This window comes from Amphiura filiformis, chromosome 5 (genome assembly GCF_039555335.1).
Source record: "Amphiura filiformis chromosome 5, Afil_fr2py, whole genome shotgun sequence".
NCBI lineage: Eukaryota > Metazoa > Echinodermata > Ophiuroidea > Amphilepidida > Amphiuridae > Amphiura > Amphiura filiformis.
The window spans coordinates 57,605,434-57,628,667 of NC_092632.1; the positions used below are offsets into that span (position 1 = coordinate 57,605,434).

Below are 23,234 nucleotides of genomic sequence, written 5' to 3' on the forward strand. Positions count from 1 at the left end.
TTATGGCAAATTCACAATGTTAAGGGACTTTTGGGACACCCGGTACATGTTATATTGATTAATATAGCAATTAAAAACGTCTATTGTTATATATTTTATAAATGCAAAATACTCTATTGTGTAACAAAATATTGTAGTCGTCAAAGAAGGTAGTATCGTCTCATTTAACTGAAGTACAAGCAGTTTTGAAAAGATTGTTGTTGAGTGAGATCCTTGAACACGTTGAACGAGAAATAAGATAGCAAAAGAATACCCTTTGCCCGAACAAGTTGCGATGGCTTAGTGGACAGAGCGAAGGTGTGCAGTGCCGAAGGTTGAGAGTTCCCATGTTATCTTATCGATGATGTGGAATTTTTCAGTTCGTTTTTCTTTTCTTTTTCCTCTCCCTTTGTCTTTAATAATATAGGCCTAATGAATGTCGGCTTGAAGGCACACTTTTTTCATGATTTATTTCTTGTTCATGTTTAAGCCTAATTCTACATTCGAGTTCATATCTTTAAAAAAAATGCATTTAAGTTCAGTAGCTTTCAATATGATATAATCAAATAAAGCATGTCAAACTTAAGTAATTTTTAAAAGTTCAAGAATATATATAGGCCTAGGCCTATCAAATAAAGGAACGTCAACACAGATTTTCCCGATTTTTTACTTGGACTAGAACCCCTCCCATATAATCGGCAACATATTTTATGAACTTTTATGCATACATATCAAATCATGAGATGCACGAATTTCAAACCTAATATTTTGGCATATTTGTAATTTTTACACAATGTTCAACTTACACCTCGGATTACACCTAATATAATTGGACTCAGCCAAGTTCGTTGTCTAGACCAATCCCCCATAGAACACCACAGTTAAGCGGTCAAGATATTAAGTGTTTTCTTTCATTTTTATCTCGCTACTTCTGCTTCAAATATAACGTGAAACCTTCCTGACAGTTATTTACTAATATTATAAATATTGTTTATAATTTTTGGAATAACAAAACTTCAAATTTGCCCGAAATCGTATATTATGGCTTTAATAAAAATATGAAAACTAGGATTTAAAAATATGAGTTAAAATCAAATCAAAAATCAAAGAGAGGTGCTTGCGGGGTCCGAACCAAGATAGAACTTCCAAATACATGTATTTACCACTAAGCCATACCAGAGATATGATTAATTCGGTGACAATAATAGCAATGTTATTCCCACTCAGTGCCTCACTCGTGTATTCTATTTCTGGAATGAATTAACACCGTCCAAATAATGTAACACAAACCTTTATGCTGACTTTTAAAATTGTTTGAACGTTGGGAGTATTATTTTCAAGTTAAATAACCAACAATGGACAATTGACAATGAAAGTTTCTTTGCAGGAAAAACATCGGCCGTACAATATACATGGCGTGACAGTAGTCACGCACAAAGATAAACATTTCAACATGTTCAATATACGACTACGAATATACCCCAACCAAAATTCACGAAATTTTCAGGCAAGCTAACTTAAGTTATTCTATAACATGACACCCATTTTTGATTCCGGCGCTTTTTCTTGCTTGATGATATGAAAATTTTTGTGTTCGTGACATGCAATTTTTCTCATTTTCCGAGCTACTTTGGACATGTTCAAGCTTTTTTTTTTCATTTAATTCAACTTTTACACGTTATTTGTTGCTTTACACAAATGTTTGATGTCTTATCTGAGGTCAGGGTACATGAATGATAGGCCTACAATATACGACCCGTGTCTTCCATTTCTGGAGCTATTTTGATAAAAAGCGTTTGCCGGCTAAAATTTTAACATTGTGTTACGTAACCCGTGTTCACCAACCCGTATAAATTTTCTGTCGAACAAAAGAGGTCACAAAGTTGCTGTCGTACTGATTGTCGGTGATTTTTTGTGCACTCGTTACTTTCAAGTCTCGCATCTCCAGGAGTCGATTAGCACAACATCCCGAATGTCTGCTTGATCTCCTATGTCATGTGCATGTGTTTTTGTGTGCTTAAAGGTCGGTATTAGCGGGATGAGGCAATATTTCTAAATTAAGGAAAATTGATTGATTATATTTCCTATTAAATACACGTATACAATAAATAAACGCATCTATAAATATTGAACACGTTTTCATTGACCTTGTCAGTTAGCATTTTCATCACACTTTTTATTATTTAGAAAAGACATGATGGGGTGTGGTGTGTATTTAATAACCCAATACAGCCTAAAAACACTACAATGTTTAACAAATGAGCATAATGTTAATCTGTGACTTTGTGATCAGAGAGATGCTGCAAGTGGAGTCGGTAAATGAAATTGAGATTGATTTACTCCATTATTCTTTTCATAAAACAATACACACTGCGGTACTTTGATTGCTTTTACATTGTATTTTGCTCTCAACGACCAAAACCGTGTAAACATGGTGAAATAAGGGTAAAATCTGTTATGGTTGACAGAATTTTTTAATTCTTTTCATGGGTGATTTTTTCCTGCAATTTAATTGTATTGTGAAATGTCGACTTTCAAGTCCCGTCACTTTTGTTTTAAATGGATATTTTAAGGCAGCGCACATTCTATAATTTAAAATGACAAGGTTTGCATGACATACCTCTAAAACGTTAAGTGTAATTTTTATGAAAAAGAAAACGCTCGTTTTTAATTCGTTGTCATTTTTAGTTAAAAAAGTGCATTTACATCATAGTTTACCTGCAAGTCTACGGAGAGTGGTAATATCTCCAAAATAGAATTTTAAAGTCAAAAATAGAGGTAAGCAGGTTACTCCCCATCGGCTTCTACACTAAATCGATTTTACAGAAAGGGGTGTTTAATTTGGTGGTACGGACTGCTAATGCATTTTAAGAATGAACCATTAGTAAATTTGAATGCGAAAGAGTGTTTCCATAAAGCAACTAAATCATCTTGAGACAGATCTGTTTGTTCTCATCCTACTCTTTCAACTCTGATGTTTGTTACTTAAAAGGGCATTTCGTGATCCACAGCCTCATCCCCCCACTTTTCTCAAAAAAAGTTGAGATTTTTACATCACTGGAAACCTCGGCTACATAATGTTTATGTACAAAATATTTCTTGCAAATTAATTCGTTTAGCAAAGATATCGTGAAATTTGAATTTCGTTCTGGTGCACCAGAACGAAATTACAACGCATTGTCTATGGAGCAGTGTAATACACATAATCATGCATAACTCGCGAACGCAAAATCGGAATCAACTGAAATTTTGGGACTAGGTTTTTTTCGTGGATATTTAATGAAAAATGACATGAATAATGTAGAGGATGCTAGGATCACGAAATACTCCTTTAAGATGCAGGATGAAGTTGTAGCTTTAGTTGTCGCTGCACATTGTAGTTTGTTTTGCTTGTTAAGTGCTTAGATCTTGTAGGTTATACTAATAGGTGCTATGTATAGTCTCCAGCTGGATTGTGATGCAAATGAGCTTGAGTGCAGGTAACTTCCGGTATAGATAATGACAATTGACGCTCAAACCATTGATGCTCGCAATCCAAAATTCGGGCAACCTTGGTGTCAAAATGGTTTCCACTGGCATTCATATGTAAGAAAACTCCCGAGTCGTTTCGACTTGAGTTGGCTCTACGATGTTGTAGCATGCGATTGTGAATAGGTTGGGCGGTTTGTCTTCTACACCAGAGGTTACCAGTACTCATTGCATCACAGCCCAGCTGCAGACGTCGGTTCGTCCATCAAAAATAGCTGTGTCTGGTTGACCAGATTTAATTTTAACATAGGCGTAGATCCCGGGGATGGTGGGGGGGGATAAATCTCCCAATATTTAGCCAGGTTAATCAGGCACAATACAAGTAACAGTTCCAAAATGCAACAAATCTAAACAGAGATTTAAGGACTCACTTCACTTACTGACATCTGCCATATTTTTGGATCTAACAGTTTAGTGAGCGCGCCACCTCAAGTAAAAAAATCTTGGCGAGCTAGCAAAACTGGTTGTATGAACGGTCACTGAAAAGCGCGGATGTACAATCTTAGAAATAATTGTATTGTTCGAACATTTTAAGGCCTTATTGGAAATGGTCCCCCTTCTACCCCATACAATGTTGACATGCCCAATATGCTCATCTTCGCCATATCTTCTCCCAACATTGTTTGGTGGGGAAAGGGGAGGGGTCATGCTTTAAAAGATGAACATTGAGACAACACTACTATAATCCTTAGTTGCCAGTGACTCATAGCGTGCGCACTATACTAAGAAGAACATGGGAATTACAGTGGGTGTTCGAACACATTTTTCCGGGATTGTAGAAAGTCTTTTTACACATTCAGAGTCAATCAGCTATTGGATACAGATTTGGTTTATTTCACCATTTTCTTGCATTACACTTTATATTATTGACATACAAGGCTTTTTTAATTTTAAACTATTAGGACAATTCAAACAGGAGCAGTTTCCATGGAAATGGCCGTTTACACCCATGAATGTTGCCTTTTCAAACAGGGTGTAAGTCCATCTCTCAAGCATTTATTGGCCCAATTAGCCCGACCCGTTCCCTCAGGCCCGTACGCAGGATTTTTTTTTTGGGGGGGGGGTGCTGATTTTGAAAAAGTGGACTTTTATCCAAGGGGGGGGCGATTTTGTGAAAAGTGGACTTTCTTCACCAAATTTGGACCTTTTTCTTCCAAAAAGCATAAAAACCTGTCGCACCCCCGCACCACCCCCCCCACCTGCGTACGGGCCTGCGTTCCCTACATCTGACGGTTGTAATTACGAGGGTCGGTCAGTATGTAATGCAGTATCTAATGCAAGTGGACCTTTGACCCCAAATATTGAATATTTGGAAATAATAATGGCAATCACGAGATTGTCATTATTGTTTTAATTTTCAAAAAGGGCAAAGTGCAAAACGGAACTAATGTGGAAATCATGCTGCCAAATAGCGTCGTCCTTCCTTGATACATTAGTCGACAAAATAAGCAAATTACCGGGCTATATATATAATTCTAAGTACCGATTTTAATAACAGAAAATGTGCTTATTCAATATACAATGTCGTACAATTTCAATCTACTTCATAATATTACTGACTATATGATCAAAATAATATATTTCATATAGGTACATCATTAATAGCATTTATTGCTGAACCATGAAATGGTATCAGTCTATATCAGTGTATGTTACTAGTATTTTTTATTCATACACTGCAAAAGATATTTAAATAACTGTTTAAATCTTTTAAACAACTCGGGATGTTTAAGTGCCAAGCATAATCAACTTGATGTGTTGTTAAAACCTGATCGACACTTAAACAACATGAGTTGTTTAAAATATTATAGCTGTGTACTAACCAAAAACCTGCAGTGTATTTCTTAAGGGTACACGATGTATTGTTGGTCGAAGCAGCCAAAAAAAAAAAACAATTTTCATTATCTAAATCAATATATTATTGAAAAATAACACTTTGATGTTTTGAAAAAGTTCATTCTTCAAATCATATACTTTGAAAACTTGCTTGATTTATTGTTGTTAATGAGTTATGTACGTTTTCTTTTCAAAAGTGTTGTTGTTTCAGCCCTCTTTACAACATAACTCAAGAATCACAGGACCTACAAAAGAATATCTGTGATATTTCAATTCTTCCACACACTCGCTATGAAATGATCAATACAATTTTTGCCAAAGCTCACTATTACTCGAAAGATACTGTGAACTACCAAATAGTTGCCAACCCTAATACATTGATTTGATCAGAAATGAGTCAAGGAAAGCAATAATCGTATATATATTTGCATAGGTTTTGTGGTTCATTTAAAATAAACAGATATACCAAACACAAAAGCTTTGGGTGTTTCCTCTATCCCAAGAAAAATCATGGACATTGGGCAAAAATGGCACCCCTTATATCATGCCCGGTTTCTCCATTATATAGAACCAATACCTTTCCTCTTAAGTGACATTTTTACTTCTCTTAATACATGTATTTGAGCACAAACACCGTTAGGTTACGATTATAGCAAGTCATTTGGCCCATTACGTAATGTTAAACCAGCCAATATGAAGAGAGCTTTTGGTGGCACGCGTTGCCTTCGAAAACAACGTTTGTTTTTGGCAGCATGTAGACCAGGCTTCCTCAAATAGATTTATTGAAGCGCCACATGAAATATAAAAAAAACTGCAATGCGCCACTCAATGGCTGCGAATTCGCGGGGGGAGTCAGAAGCTATCGATTTTTTTTAATTTGAGGTGCAAATGACGCCATTTGGTGCAACATTTTGTACTATTTTAGCCTGTCTTTACAAGGATAACATGGGAATCGCATTGTTTTTTGGTTTTTTTAGATCTAATCACCAGCACGACATCAGTTTGGACAATGTTGAAGTTATCGGTAGGGAGGACCACTTCTGGAACCGAAAGATCAGAGAAGCCTTAGAGATCAAGACCCAAAGACCTACACTCAACAGGGATGCCGGATACGACCTGCCCGCCATCTATGACGATCTGTTGCCACTTGACCACCCAGCGGGTGGTCAGGTGACCGGAGGAGTGTAATCACTACGCTGAATGAAGACGCCGTGATGGCGTCGCAAGCTACGTCTTTGCTCAACTCAGACTCTGAAAAGGTAACTTTTTAAGCTAACGTTTGTTTTTGTTTTTCTTTTGCCCAAATTGGGTCAATTTTTTGTTCATTTATGTTTAAAAACTAGATACAAATACCTAGGACCCGGTTTTGTTTTTGGTTTTTTTAACTGGAATTCCAGTTTCAAGCTCCGATGCAACGGCTCATGTATGCCGTATTATAACCCTTACACAGCAATAATCTTAATAACTAACCATGCGTATCACTACTAATACATTTTGTGATCGAAAATACAACATATCATTTCTCTTTTTCACATTTCATACATGTATATAAGTTGAAAGAATATTACACTTTTTTTTCTTATATAGGCCCTACTACCTTTTACTTTCAGTAGAAATACTACGTTATATTTGTTTTGTATATTTTGTTAGTTGTTTGTATTTCCCTTTTTCTTCCTTACCAATAGGAAAGCATAATTATGCTTTGTCAAATTTAACAATGGGCTATTATGTTTTTCCAGTTGAATTGACTAGGATTAATAATTTTGAAACTCACACTTGCCATGTATATTACTTTACCTATAATGCATAACGGCAGTAAGTATTTCAAATGGAAGCTACCGTCCCAATGGTCTATTCTATTTGAAATTCATGCTCCCTCTGCGGAAGACGTTAGCTAAATCTTCCACAGGTGGCGTGTGGATTTCAAATGAAATAGCCCAATTGATATCTCTTGATACCAGTACTTATCATTGATTTTTCGTTTATGTATTGTTTGTTTGTTTTGTATATTTTATTTGTTCGGTTGGTGCGTTTGTTTGGTATTAAAACCTAATTGTTTCTGATGAGTAATTGTTTTCATGTACTAAGTATTAAAGAAATCCTTACGTCACATAGGGCATTTTTATTTTGCTTTTACCATCCCATATGCGTATGCATGTTATATGTTTGCTCTATTCAACTACCGTAAACGTTCGCCTAATGGCGCACATGGGCTCCTTTGCCTGATGTATAAATAGAGCCCTCCCTCCTCTGAAAATCCCCACAAGAATCAAGGGTACGTGCCCTTATTTGCTGGTGGGATTTTTACGGGAGGGCACCTTTAGATTGTGCCTAAAATTCCAGTTATGTCAAGGCAGCCCATAGCGCCATTAGGCGGACGTTTAAGGTATAGTGTTATGCTTTGTTTATAAACTTGTTCAATAAACTTTTTAATTGGATATTAACCAAATGAGCCTCGAATATGAAGCTCCAACCTCCTCCTGCCCCCTTTGTCATTGTTTTTGTTTGTTTATTAAGTACCACACTGGCAATACGCCTGTGATGGAAGATTTAAGCATTATCTTTCACAGAGGGAGTATGTTTTTCAATGGACTTAGCCACGGTTAATTATTTTTAAACTCTTACTTCCCTTGCTGTATAATTCTGGCTATCTTTCGCAACTGGAGTATTTCAAATGGAAGCTACCCGACTGTCTATTATATTTGAAACCCATACTACCTCTGTGGAAGACCTTAGCTAAATCATCTACAAGGGAAGTATGGGTTTCATATGGAATAACCCAATTTTATCGGCGATCAATCTGGTGAAAATACAAAATATTGAAAGAGACGATAACATTCCAACTCTCCTAAAAAGAACGTATGTATAAGATGATGTTTCAAAACAAGTCAACAAAACCTGACTTACCCCTCGGGGGTCACTCTCACACAAAAGTGCTACCCACCCGCGTCCGACCACCTCTGAAGTGCACCCTTAATTGTGAATTTTCACATAACCAAATTGCACCCCTTAATGGCGAAACACGTGCAAAATCCTACCCTAAATGGCGTAGCACATGCAAAACCCATACCCTAAATGGCATCAACTGAGAAATATCTAATTTATACCCTAAGTGGGGTAAACAGGAAAATGAGCTAATTTGATACCCAAGGTGTCTTTTTGATGTTGCAGACCTATAAATACTAAAGAAAACATGCACAAAGGTAACAAGAATCAATTAAAAAGTGGTGATTTTTATCATATTAGTGCAAACTCACTCAAACAATAATATTACTAACCCTAAAAGTCTAAGGATTTGGCTGAAAAAGGACCCTTAAATGGCGATGCCTTCTGAAAAAGTACCCCTTTTTCAAAAAGACGTCGACGCTGTGTGGTGAAAAACAGACCCTTTTAGACGTTTTTCTTGGACGCGGGTACGTAGCAAGTCAAGTAGTGAGTGACCCCCCGGGACTTACCCGAGTAACCGTTATTAAAGGGGCATTTCGTGATCCACAGCCTGATCGGCCCACTATTCCCAAAAAAAAAGTTGAGATTTTTACACCACTGGATACCTCTGGCTACATAATGTTTATGTACCAAATATTTCTTGCAGATTAATTCGTTTAGCAAAAATATCGTTAAATTTGAATTTCGTTGCACCAGAACGAAATTACAACACATTGTCTATGGAGCAGTGTAATACACATAATCATGCATAACTCGCAAACGCAAAATCGGAATCAACTGAAATTTTGGAAATAAACTTTTTTCGTGGATATCTACTGAAAAATGTCATAAAAAGAGGATGCTAGGATCATGAAAACTATATAGAAATATCACATAGATGTTGTATCATTATACAACTTCAAAAAATATACGTATGTAAACACTTATATAGAATAAACTTACTTCTACAAAATGACAACAAAAATGTAAAACATACAACTTAATAATACACTAAAATAGTAAATGATACATGTGTACATGAACTTGAACATTTACAATTCATTCTTCATATAATACCCATATAATGCCTTATAGGTTTGGTATCTTGATAATGGGAAATGCTGCTATTGTATATACTATTTACAAAAATATTTAAATTACAAAAGTGGGCCTAGTCAACTTTTTCAAATAGTCATTATATCGTTGCGGTAACTCCAGTGGACTTTTGTCTAATTAGCATCTTCAGCCTCGTAAGCTACGAACATTTCAAACAACATAATACGAGACTCATTTAGACTAACCTTTTAACTAAAAATGACTTTTAGTTCGGGCCTTACATCACAACAACACCTCACGTGTGCATTTCATGTTAATTTTGTTTTTTGAAATCCAATCTACACAGACTACTGAATCAAATGAACTATTTTTTTTCTGATAAGGTTAAGGGGGTCAAATCCAAGATGGCGGCTTAGTTAATTTTTTAAAATCAACATCTCATCCGTTTCACTACGTCGTATGTTTGGAAATAAACAATCATGATTTGAAAGAGATAAAAACACAGAGTTCCATCAGTACAATGTTTCAATATTGACCGCTTACATCGCTTTATTCTGGTACTGCTATTAGCGATGATCTTTTATCATGTTATATAATCACTCTTTCCATTTGCGAAGAGCTAGACCAATTTCCTGAAGTACAGTTTGTACGTGACTTAAAATGAACATATGCTTGCCCTCAAGCATGATTATCTTAAAGCGATAGCCAGGGGCTATTTGGTACTTCCAGTCTCCAAGCAGACGAGGACTAACGTAGGGATCATGCTTTCCACCAAATACGGTCATTCCACACGGAAGAGGATCACGAGTCTCACACTTGTATGCCCTAATGATGTTGGATGAAGCCTCTATTGCTGGTAGCAGGCGCAACAAAAGTACTCTGTTGCTCAACACTGTATCCTCAAAGAATGGTAGAGAAACTTCATGATGTTTTATTGCATATTGGAAGAGGTCTAGGTCTGATGATGCTTCCAGTGTTCTCCGAAGTCCTGCAAATGACTTCGAATCGGCAAATGACTTCTCTGGATATGGAATCGTTGGAGCATAAAATCCACTTACGAAGATGTGCATTGGTCGTAGGTTGTATTTCAATAGGCTGTGGGCTATTTCAAAAGCTACCAAGCCTCCTATACTATGACCGAAGAAGATGAAGTTTCGATCATCAAGTTGATCAATCAAAGCTTCCGTCACGTTGTCAACAATTTCTTTTAGAGAGTGGGGAGGTGGTTCACTCTCTCGACCTTCCGATCCTGGGTACTGAACTTGCAAGAGCTGAATCTTGAACTGTTTGACAGGTGTCGACCACGCAGCGAAAAACGAAGCACCTCCACCGGTCGGAGGAAAGCATACCATCTTCAAGTGAGGAGTGCTTGAGCTTGATTTAGACATGCTAGAGCTGCCAACTACCCATGGTTTCTTTGCGACTTGCTTGGCTTGATTTTTGCTACCGTCGCTGTCAACCTTCTCATCAACCATTTCTCCTGTTTTCATGGTTGTAGCTAAATGCTTGAATATTTCAGCTTGCAACAGCCGAATTGTCATATTCTCGTTGATAAGTGTCACGGGGTTGATTGTGATTTTGAACTGATCGACAACTGCTTCGCTCAGGTTCGTTGCCATCAAAGAATCCAGGCCTAAAGACAGTAAACTCACTTCTGTGTCAACGTTTTCAGGTATTCCGAGTTGTGTAGCTAACAACTTGCAAAGTGTTCCAGTAATCAGTTTCTTTGCTTCTTCTTCTGACATCTCCATGACCACCTGGTCCAAAGATCCACTTGACTGATTCATGGCATCTTTCGTGTCTGCTAACAGATCTTTGAGCAATGAGAATCTTCCCTGTTCTTTGCTAAAATGATGTGTCATTAATGGTTTGTTTCTTTTGACGAATCGTCTCGTGATAACAGGTCCACCAAAACCCATGAGGGGAACTTCTGTCGATAACGCTATGTTAAAACCCAGGAGAACTTCTTCTGGGGAAAGACTCATCATTCCACGTTCCTCTCCGAATTTCACCAGGTTGTTGGATGCAGCATAACCAACACTGTTGATGAAACCGATGCAAATAGCAGTAGCCGGAAGCTTCATATGATGGCGCAAAAGACACAGATTGTTCAAAAAGATATTTGCTGCGCAGTAGTTTCCCTGCCCTGCATTCCCGATCATGGACACTACTGATGAACTGACGACAAAATATTTCAGCGGTATCTTGAGCTTCTGCGTGATTTGATGAAGAAGAAGCGCCCCATAAGCCTTTCCTTCCATAACTTCATTCCATCTGCCCTGGGTTGTTTGGTATAAATATCCGTCTCGGTACTGAGTAGCTAGATGAAATATGCCCGCCAAGGGGGGCGATGAAGAAGTTTGGATGGTAGTTAATACGGTTTCGATATCGGTGGCCCTCGATACGTCTGCTCTGATATGCTTGATCTTTGTCTTCCCTTGTCCAGAAAAATACCCCAAGACCTCTTCGCTTGGTGCTTGTCTTGAAACAACGAAAACGTTAGTTGCCCCTCGGGAGACAAGCCATTTGACAACGCTTAATCCGAAACCACTTTTTCCTCCAGTGACGAGATACGATTCGTCTTCCTCAGCGTGCCACAAATCACCATACAGCTCTACGGGTAGCTCTGTCTGATCTTCGTTGATGGCAATGGTTGAGAATGCCGGTAATGCTCCATTAACCAGTGGAACTTCGGAAAGTCGTGACTCGTTTGACATTTGTGTAAGCTTGGGACCTTCCGTTTTGAAGACAGTAAAAATCTGCAAGGCGGCTGCTCGAAGTGTTTGTGGTGTTTGACCAAATAGTGATCTTGGTAGGGATGTACTGAACATCATGAATTTGGTACATGGGTTACCATATGTAATTGTTGAACGTCTGATGTCACCATCGAAGAGATACAATACCGTGTTCAACCTCAGCAGCTTTGCCGAGATATCAGGCACCTGTTTTTGCAAGCTTGAACCAATCATGGGTACGATCAACAAGTCAAACGACATCTCCCCGATGTCGTGGACGTCTTTCATGCTGATGATATTGCAGTTGCTACTTTGCTGGAAGTTTTCCAATTTACTCCCGTCATTTTGGTTTCCAACTGATACCACTGTCAGGTGAGATCCTAAAAAGCAAGCAAGTTCAGCAAAGGAAAGAACTGATTCAGATGTTTCGTTGTCTGCCAAGAATAGTATTCTGGTAGAGACAGTAAGCGGATAAACCATGTGGAAGAATATCTGAGCCGGAAGATATCTTTTGATGATATTAATTGCTTGAGAGCATTTGATATCATCAGGTATGTCAACAAAATCGTGATCGCCATCGGGTTTGAATTTCATGGTGGAAGAAATTGTAATTTTGTGATTTGTTAGCCCTAAGATTTTTGCTTGTGGGGAGATACTGGCATTCTTGTGACAGTTGTTGATCTGCTTTACACCTGCGTATATCGTGAGAAGTCCCGATTGAGCTGAGGAATTTCCATTCTCACACACCGGCTCGACTGCAAGGTAAGGTATGGTGCAAAATGCTTCTGTATGAACGACACCTAACCCATGAGAGATTGATGGTGTGGTCGTATTGGTTGTTGCCTGAAGAGATACTTTTGCTTTCTTTCCATTTTGTTGAATCACCCATGACTTCTTGCAGCTTTTGACTCTATAGTTTGCCAGAGAATCGATGTGCAAACGCGGAGCCAGGAGAACCATATCTGATGCCAGAGTCAAATGATTGTTAACTCGGCATGCCAGCATATTTTCATCTTCTGGAAGATCAAAAAATGCCTTGTGAATGGTAACACTTGCTTCTGCTTTATCCATACCAAGAGGAAGATCGACAGATGTAGCTTGAAGTTGTGGTTCCTCGTGCATGAACGTCATTAGTAGTGACTGTATTTGAAGCACGAACGGATTCACGTTTTCCCCGGGGAAGACTGCATGCGCACCAGCCGTTACAAACATCACACGTGGCCACATGTCAGGGTTCAGATCGGTAACCTCTGAAATCAGTGATATGCAAAATAATGGAAATTTCTCCTGGATAGAATGGAACTCCTCGGGTGTCATGGTGCTGTTTGAGTGTATGCGGCTCAGAGTATCCGCCATATCAAGGGTCTGGAGCACCAGAATATCAGTAAACGATTGGGAGTGCTCATCATCATAATACTGTCGGATATTGCATTTGCGATTGAGGATGTCTTTTGCAACAATGGTGCTAACACCAGACGCTTGGAGATGCTCCACGACGGTGTCACAAATGCCTGCATTGTCAGGGATGATCAAACATCTTCTTTTTTCCTTAGTGTGGGTTGCTGCAGGCACATCTACCCAATGTGTACTCCACACACGGGGACCTAATTCAATATCTGCTTCAAACTTCTGATACTGCAAGTATTGGACATCAACTATGATTTCGTTTGTATCTGCATCGGCAACTCCGATGTTACAAAAAGATGCATCTTCGTCGTTATAACCGTCTTCTTGAAATGATGCCAAATGAACGATAATTTTTTTGGGCACATTTCTATACAATGTGAATGACCTTAGTTGACTTGGTACCTGCTTGACGTGATTAACTAACGTGCCTTTAATTTCGGCCTCTCTTTGATGTTTGAACCCGGCAAGGAATGCATACGACTGTAAACAACCGTCAAGAAAAGCAGGATGAAAGACGTACTTGTCAAACTCTCGATATATCATGTCGGAAGCTTCACAATAGGTCAGAATTTCTGAGCATTCGTCATTGACGAATGCTTGAGTTGTTGTTTGAAAACTTGGGCCATATATCACTCCCGATGCCTCCTGAAGAGATGACAATGTGTGTGTTGCAAGTGAAATGTTACATCGTTTGGTAATCGACTCCACATCTAGAAAATTGCTACGAACGGGTGAGTCTTGCTGTACGACGTCTGCCTCCATATGCTGTGTCCATTTGTTTAGATCTGGATCGAAATTTTGTATGGTCACGTGAGTTTTTGATTGTAGTAACTCTTCAGCTGTTGTTTCCAACATCCCTTCACTTTCTGGTACATACATGAATTTCTGGAAGTGGATATTTCGAAGCGCGATTGATGATACCTCATTTTGTTTTCTCGAAACAGCCAGGGACATCTCGATATATGCTGCGGCAGGGAAGATTATGGATCCTCCTATGACGTGGTCCTTTAGCCAGGGAACTGAGGACTTCGTTAGCCTTGACTTCCAGGAGTTCATGGACGAGGGTGACAACGGATTTGAATAATGTGCTTGTGGCTCACCAAGGAGAGGATGATGCTTGGCTGGATTGTTGTATCTTTCAATCGCATCAGGTAAAATGGCTATACAGGGCTCACGTTGCCATGGATATTTCGGTATTGAAATAACACTAGTACCATTTCCTTCGAAGTAACTCTTGAAGTTGACTTTTATACCTGAAACATGAAGTCGCAGGTGGCTCAATAGCAGATTGATTCTGTCTTCTGCGGGTTTGCTAATATCTCGTGGTCGAATGATTGATCCACAAGTTACAGGTTTCACCGATGAAGACGTTCGAAGGTTACTGATGGTGTCCGTTATTGCTGGTGTTAATGCCGGGTGAGATCCTATCTCCACGAAGACTTGGAATCCATCTTTGACAAGATTCTCCACTGCAGTCTTGAATAAGACAGGTTGGCGTATATTTTTCCACCAGTACTGAGGAGAGTTGGCTTCTTCTCGTGTCATATAACGACCCGTCACCGTGGATATCATAGGGACTGTTTTTTGTACCTCAATATCTGCTCTGTGTTTTGATCTCAGTAATTTTGACACTTTGGTTTTGAATTTCTTTTCCAAGCACTCTTGTTGGCGGCTATGGAATGCATTTCTTACCTTCAGTTGTACACAACGTATATTGGTAGATTTGAACTCTGACATGAGTTCATTAATGCTTTTTGAGTCACCTGACACAACCACCTGGCTGGGACTGTTGATGGAAGCGACATCCAACTTTTGATCGTACCCGTTTGATTGCATGAGCTCAAGAACAATTTGAGTTGGGTGTAGCACTGCCATCATCGTTCCCGAACCACTGGTTTTTCTAAGCTGCCTTCCGCGGTGATAAATCAGCCCTATTGCGTGTTGTAAGGAGAGGAGTCCGGCACAGTACGCTGCTGCAACTTCTCCAACGCTATGTCCCACAATGACGTCTGGAACGACATGTCTTGAACGCCATAGCTCTACCAAGGCGATTTGCACGGCACAGATACACGGTTGTGCTATTTCTGCAGTACAACATTCAAATGAAAAATTATTTATAAAAAGGGTTATTATTCAGTTGCCGTCTCAGATATATAGTTTGATTAATGCTATGTGTTATTATTGGTCAAATTTAGCATCAAATTTAGAGCATTTACCACACCCATCATAACTAAAAAACGCTAAACCTAACACTAAAACCTAACTCTAACCGTAAGGGTTAGTGGTGTTGGGGTCCATTATGGTTGCAAAGAGAACTTTAGCGTTCCGGAAGCTTAATTTCTTTCTGCCATACGGGCTGCCATAATGGGCGCTGCAGCCATAATGGGCCCAATACACTTAACCTTTATTGTTAGGGTTAAGAGTTACGGTTAGGGTTAGGGTTAAAGTTCAAGTTAGCGTATTATGGTCAATTATTGGCTGTAGAAAATATATACGCGTCCGGTAAATAATTGTAAAAGTGGATGGAAGCAGCTACCCGAATAAGACGATTTGCATAAGACGATTTGCATAAGTAGTAATTACAGTACGGGGGAGTGCATAATCGTGGGACCGACCCTCCTAGAACATTATGGCACTGATGGTCGGGACCGGGGTCGGGACAATAATTATGTGTTAGTTTATACATTCCTGGAAGTACCATCAACCTACCTGTTTCATGTATTTTTTCTGTGTCGGTTTCACTGGTCAGCATGTCGATCAAAGACCACTTGGAACCACATGATTTGAGAAGTTTCGCAATCATCTACAGCAAACCAGCAAGAAAATAAGTGAAAGAAATAATGATGACAATAATAATAACAATGATAATAATAATAACAATAACAATAATAATAATAATAATAATAATAATAATAATAATAATAATAATAATAATAATAATAATAATAATAATAATAAAGCATCAGTGATGTGCACAGGTTTTTCAAAAATAGGGGGATGCACACGGGTAGCTCCTGACAGCCTAAATTGGTTGCCACATACTTATTGTTCCCCCAACTGGCTGCATAACGAAAGTGAGGGATGGGGGCTGGCCCTTGGCCCCTTTTGGCACGCCAATGTTCATGTCACAAAGTTACCGGCATGGATACAGATACTTTGTGGGCCTTGTTTCTGAACCTTAATAATGCGCCGACATATATTAAAATGAGTATTTTAAAGTCTTAGGAAATTATCCGAAAAATAAATTTTGATAAAGCTATTAACGGAAGGGGTATGAACGTTTGGACAGTATTTATTGTGGGACATTAGAGCACATCAAACATATCGAATTGCATTCTGGATACGAAGAATGGCCTTCTGATATCAAATAATTTTGATTTTTTGAAATTCGCAATGTAATACACATTTTATGGCAAATCATTAAAAATTGATATTTTTCATATTTAACAGTACTCGAAGTAAACTTTATAAATCTGATGATTTCTACCTAAAGTGTATGTAGGTGGGATGAAAAACCGACGATCAATTGAAAATTTTGACCTTTCGTATTGAAGATATGGATTTTTCCCAAAACACCAAAAAAAATAGGTCTTTTGGGAAAAAATCCATATCTTCAATATGAAAGGTCTAAATTTTCAATTGATCGTCGGCTTTTCCTCCCAGCTACATACACTTTAAGACTATATCATTAAATTTACTTCGAGGACTGTTATATCTCCAAAATGTGAAAAATATCAAATTTTAATAATTTGTCATAAAATTTGTATTATATCCTGAATTTCATAAAATGAAAATTATTTGATATCAGAAAGACATTCTTCGTATTCAGAATGCAATTCGATAGGTCTGATGTGCTCTCATGTCCCACAAAAATGCTGTCGAAACGCTCAAAACGCTCATTCCAGTTCCCTTAAGGTAGACAATAATATTGTCTTCCTTTAATAGCTTAAGAAAATGATTTTTCGGATCATTTTCTAAGATTTTAAAATAGTAATTTAGATTTTAATATGTTCACTTTTCGGTATTCAAAAAGGATTTTTCAAATAAAAAGGTTATTTCCTAAGATTAAGAATTTAACGTTTTGTCCTGACATAACCTTAGATTTTTTTCGTTTCGTGATTTGGAACGTCACAGGCTGTACAATGTATTGAATTTTGTTGAATAATACAATATTTAGATATTCATTGCGGCTACCATTTTTTAATACTGTTAATTGTATAATTTAAGCGATCACATTTACCTTGATCATTGCTGCAAAGACGGGTTCCTTGTTCATCAATTCTCGAGCCATTCCCCACCATTGTGTTCCCATGCCAGAGAAAACGAATACTATGCGGTCATTGAGGCCAACAGATCTTGCTAAACCCTCCACGTATCTCAACTTTGAGCCATCCTCATTTAACTTGGTCTCCAACAATTGTATGGCTTCGTCTACTGTTGTCACCACAAACCCAATGCGATATGGGTGGTGATGAGAACGCTGTGCAGCCGTGTAAAGGGCGTCACGGAAGCTTCTCTCGCTGCTTCGAGTTTCAGGACATTGCAAGAAGGCTAACCAATCGCGAATTCGCTGTAGAAGTGATTGTTCAGTTGCCGCAGATATTAATAATGGTACAGGTATCTGAGAACATATGGCAGTTGACTTCTTCTGTGAGAACGTATTAGCTTCTAAAATCATACATGCATTGGATCCACCGAATCCAAATGAGCTACAGATGGCTACTCGGGGTTCCTCGGTTGGCCACGGTGTTGCGTCTTGAGGTACACGAAGATTGAGCTTGTTAAAATCCAGATCAGAATTTGGCGTGTTGAAATGGGCAACTTTTGGGATTACTTGATTCTTTAAACATAAAGAAGTCTTGATGATCCCAGCAACACCTGCTGCCCCTTCTGTGTGGCCTAAATTGGATTTGATAGAACCGACGTGTAAGGGTGGCTTCTTTTGTGAGCGGCATTGTCCAAAAAATTCTCCTAAAACTGACGCTTCAGTTTTATCTCCAACAGCAGTCCCTGTACCGTGAGCTTCCGCGTAAGTAACATCTCTGGGAGCCACATTTGCGTTTAAACAAGCAGCTTCAAGTAAACCATGTTGAGCGTCTGCGCTTGGTGACGTTATCCCTGTCGTCCGACCATCACTACTTAGTGCACCGCCTCTTATGACTGCGTAAATTCGATCTTTGTCTTTTAGTGCTTTTTCCAGAGTCTTGAGGACGACAATACCAAATCCTTCACCCCGTCCATACCCATCCGCTGTTTTGTCAAAACTCTTGGATCGTCCATCTGGGGACACCATTCCTGCTTGACAAAGTCCAACCATAGCTTCTGGCAAGAGCATGATGTTGGCACCTCCAGCAACTGCCATGGGACATTGGTTACTTTTCAGAGCTTCACATGCAAGGAATATAGCAGACAGAGATGAAGAACATGCCGTGTCTAACGCAATGCTCGGACCACGGAAATCAAACTCATAAGACAATCTGTTTGCCATCATACAAGAAGTATTTCCCGAGTTCGTATATTGTCCAATATTGTGGATAGTAGATGTAACTAAACTTCTATATTCTGATAAGTTCATGCCCCCTACATACACACCGGTGTGTGAGCCTCGTACAGCTGATGCAGCAATACCGGCGTCCTCTAGAGCTTCCCAAGTGACCTCAAGAAGTATTCGAATGGTTGGATCAAGATGCTGTGCTTCATCTGAAACAGACATAAAAAGTTGACTTATTATTTCTTTTTATAGCATCTATATTATGCTGTTTTAAGAGGCGTGACCCGACCGACAGCCTATCCCCTATTGCACAGCGATATTTCACCTACTGACCACGTACCAAATTATTATTTCTCTACTGGACTCGATCCCAAGACTGCATTGTACCTTTTGTCAAGGATGTACCAAGCACGGCCAAAGCATGTTCAAGAGACAATACCAGGCATTTATTATGAGGGCTACCATGCTGGTATCATGAATACTCGGATAAACTCTTTTGTTCATATTGCTAAAAGAGTATTTTTGTGATGAGTTTATAAAAATTGCTCTAGGAACTTTAGAGTTTAACTGATACTATGAGGTATAGTTACATTCCATGCTATTATTCGGTACTTAACTGCAAACTGAAACTCGCTTTTATAAACCTCTACCTGTTTAAGTATGTCTGTGTGCTGTAATACATCCGATCGCATGCCGAGGCGTTGAATATGTAGTAAAAGGCAGGTCCGATAAAATCCGAAGATATGATCAAATTGATGGTTGAAGGCGGAAAAATCCGCCAAAAGGCGGATGATGACATATGCATGTATCTGTTCTTTGTACTTGCATACACTTCCAAAATTTTCAACAAAACTCGAAAAATATTGTAAAATTGAAATACAAAATGTCATCATCATATTGGCCTTTGATAAAATATTTATCAAAATAGCCCTTCGGAAATGGCTTGAATCTATTCAAATATCAACCCATTTATTTTCTACAATACGGTATGTATTCTTGGGAATATGAGAGTTGTGAAATGATCTTCTACATGCCGGGTTTTGTTTTGAAATTTTTGGTATGGATAGTTTTTCATAGTTCAGTTACTCGGAATGTTTCGGAAACGCCTCAAAATATCGCCGTCAAACATTCCGATATATCAAGAGATGGCGCTATTTTTTGCGTAGGGAAATATCGCTGTGTATTGTGGGCTTTGGCTATATACCGGTATCCTCATGTCGTGCGTCATCTTATGAATAATAATGAGAATTTTACCAAGATTGTGTTTATATGACCTAGTAATAAACTGGCAACTTAGTCAAATAGGGCCACCAGTATACAGGCACACACCGCTAAATAATCATTCACACTGAAATGCAGGTATATTTACCTTGAAAAATACTTCTCGTTTGAAACGTAAAGGAGTTTAGTGTTATAATACCATAACAATGATATGCGGCGCGCATCTTTAAACTTTGGCAGTGGGAAATTAGACTTGCCAAAGTCGTCTTGTTTATTAATTTGATAAGCATGCTATTATTATTTCAATAAATAAATCTTAAAATAAATAAATATATAAAAGAAATAAAGAAGGAGAAAAGAAAAGAAGGAAGAAATAAAGAAAGTTTGTTTTCTTAAATTGTATCGAGATCCATAAAATAAACAAATTATACAGCCTAAATATTAATAAATAAATATTAACTAAATATATAATTCAAAATGTAAATAAATCCAAGTAAGGTAAATCATCCACGGTAAAGTGCTCAAGCAAGGGAGCTGGAATATATTTAAAATGATACTTGGTATTAAAGTAGGGCCTATATAAAGTACTGTTGTTCACGTCACAGTGGCGTGCGCAAAGGGGGGGCAGGGGCGGCACGTCCCCCCCCCCCCACTTTTGTTGGTCATTCGGGGGAAAACGCTAAAACCGCACCTTACACACCTAAATCAGACTCCATTCTGGGGAACTGAACAACCCATGTCATAAGTGTGACATGTTTAGACGCTCAGGTAGTAGGCCTATGTTATTGATAATGAAAAGGGCAAAAACTCTCAGGTAGTCTCGCGCGTTTTTTAAAAGATTATAATATCACGGAAATGATGAACCCCTATGTCCCCACTAGTCTCACTCGTGTTATTGATAATAATCATAGGCGTAGATGGGAATCCCCAATATTTCGCTTGTGGGGATGGTCCATACAGTCAACCCCCCCCCCATGTTGACGCCAATAGTCCCTAAGTGGGTTTCTGAACAAATTAACCTCATATTTGGCTATTTTATCCTGAAAAAATCTTTGCGCGCCTCGCGCGCATTTGTTCAACTTTTGTACCATATTTCATCAGTTTACCTTTAATATGCCAATTTTTTTCGCGCGCAAACCATAATTGTACCATAAACTTATTTTGTCGCTAAAAGGTGCTGATTCACAATACTTCAAGAAAAACTTTCCAACTCCATGATCCCCCCTCAGCTCCCCAATGTCACAAAGAAATCTACCATGATGCAGTCACGGTCCATGGCAAAGGCGATTCGACCTTTGTGGCATTAATCCCAGTCAACCGGAAATTAATCCAGTAAATCGATTCAGTAAAGCAAATAACCGAGTAGCAAATACTTAGTAACCAATGTTAGGCAGAGATACGGGCAGTCCCAACGCACTGAAGGGTCTATTGTTCTATTGTACCATGCGAGTTGCTGGTTTACAAATTATCCTCAGTTGAGCAAGCACCGGGAGCAAGCATGAATAATACGTTGATCAATAGACCCTATTGTCTGTCAAAATAACTTAGACACCCGGTTTTTAGGATATATTTCGAAAAGTTTTCACTTTGGCAAAAAGTCATGAAAGAAAAGTTGCTAAACACGGTTAGACCTAACAGAAATTATTAGTAAAGCGAAAAAAAATATTCTTCCTTATCTACTTTTATTCAATTTTGACCGATTTACAGCAAGATATCTGGGTCCAGCCGAATATTCCTAATGACTTGAAACTTTTGATGGGATAATCTATTTACAGTAAGGGGTGTTTGAACATTGTAATCATGCATATTGATCATTGACTCCACCCTTTTTTCTTTAATCCTTTTACTAATTCACAATAATGGCGGTCTACTTAAATGCATTCAACAAAAGCATGTTTGCAATCTACCGCAAGAGGTCGTCTCACACGCATAACAAATACACTACGATCAAATAGGTTGATGACAATATTTGATTGAATGGACTGCACTGTGCCATGATTTCGGTGAAGGACACCGGTTCAAATCCTTTGTTTGGAGCCAATCAATAATTTCATGCATAACCTCTATAACTCAAAAGATGTCACAGTTGGTGCATTATAACAAATGATAGGGCAAGTTACTATGCGTCTGGAGTGTATTGTGAATTATACTCCTCACCAATAACATCAGAACATTCATAGGGTATACAATTTGTATTTTCTTAGAATTGGACCAAGCCAAAAGCATGCACAGAAGAAGATTCAAATACCGCGCCGAATTGTTGTAATTGGTTGAGGGACAGCTGGGATCGCTGAGTTAATACACTAAGAATAAATATGCCAATCAGAAACATGTCTGCATTTTATGAACTGAATTATATTTTTCATTTTTATAAAATGTTTTTGGTGAGGAGTATAATTGATTTACTATTCATCCATTCACTATCCAAAATCACCATACCTACAAATCTGTATAATGAGACCTTCCAAAATAATGGTACCCAACTTCTACCGGATTATTTTTAAAGTGTTGAGAAAAACCTTCCAATTTCAATAGAATTTCTGGTAAACTCTCACTCAATGCTTTGGAAACACAAAAATACCGTTAGGTCTCGGCGAATGTTAACACTTTTCTTTCATGACTTTCTTTGTAAGTGGATATTTTTTCAAATAAGTAATAAAAACTGGGTGTCTAAGTTAATTGGACAGACAATAGTACGAATCCAAGCACAGTTACAACACTGCGCTTGGCTTTTCTTGTACATTGCGAAACACACCACCACATTGGGTTCGTTACTTTTAATGCACTCGGTGTTTCTACCGTCCCGACTCAAACGATTCTAGAAGTTGTTCTCACAAGCCCCGCCTACTTTCCCTGCCTTCTCGGCAACCCGGAAGTAACTTTTTCCATTGGTTTGTGTGGTGCAAAATGAGGAAAATACCAATATTTGGCAACGAATTACAGGAATTCCAGTCATAGATCTCGACTGAAAATGGATACATTAGGTAAGTAACACTTTCATTTATGTCATATCAAAAATTGTTGGAGATCTATGACCAGTTTGGTAGATAATCGAG

General features: G+C 38.4%; 1 protein-coding gene across 1 annotated transcript in view; it reads right to left on the bottom strand.

Moving 5' to 3' along the window:
• Positions 1-4,977: 4,977 nt before the first annotated feature.
• The window catches only part of LOC140153425 (mycocerosic acid synthase-like polyketide synthase), a 65,222-nt gene continuing 46,965 nt past the window's right edge, over positions 4,978-23,234 (bottom strand). The window contains exons 3-5 of the mRNA XM_072176179.1: positions 17,707-19,166; positions 16,176-16,269; positions 4,978-15,550 (exon numbers count right to left, since the gene is read on the bottom strand). Coding sequence (XP_072032280.1) covers positions 9,921-15,550; positions 16,176-16,269; positions 17,707-19,166 — 7,184 coding nt within the window. The 3' untranslated portion in view covers positions 4,978-9,920. The remainder of the gene's footprint in view (positions 15,551-16,175; positions 16,270-17,706; positions 19,167-23,234) is intronic.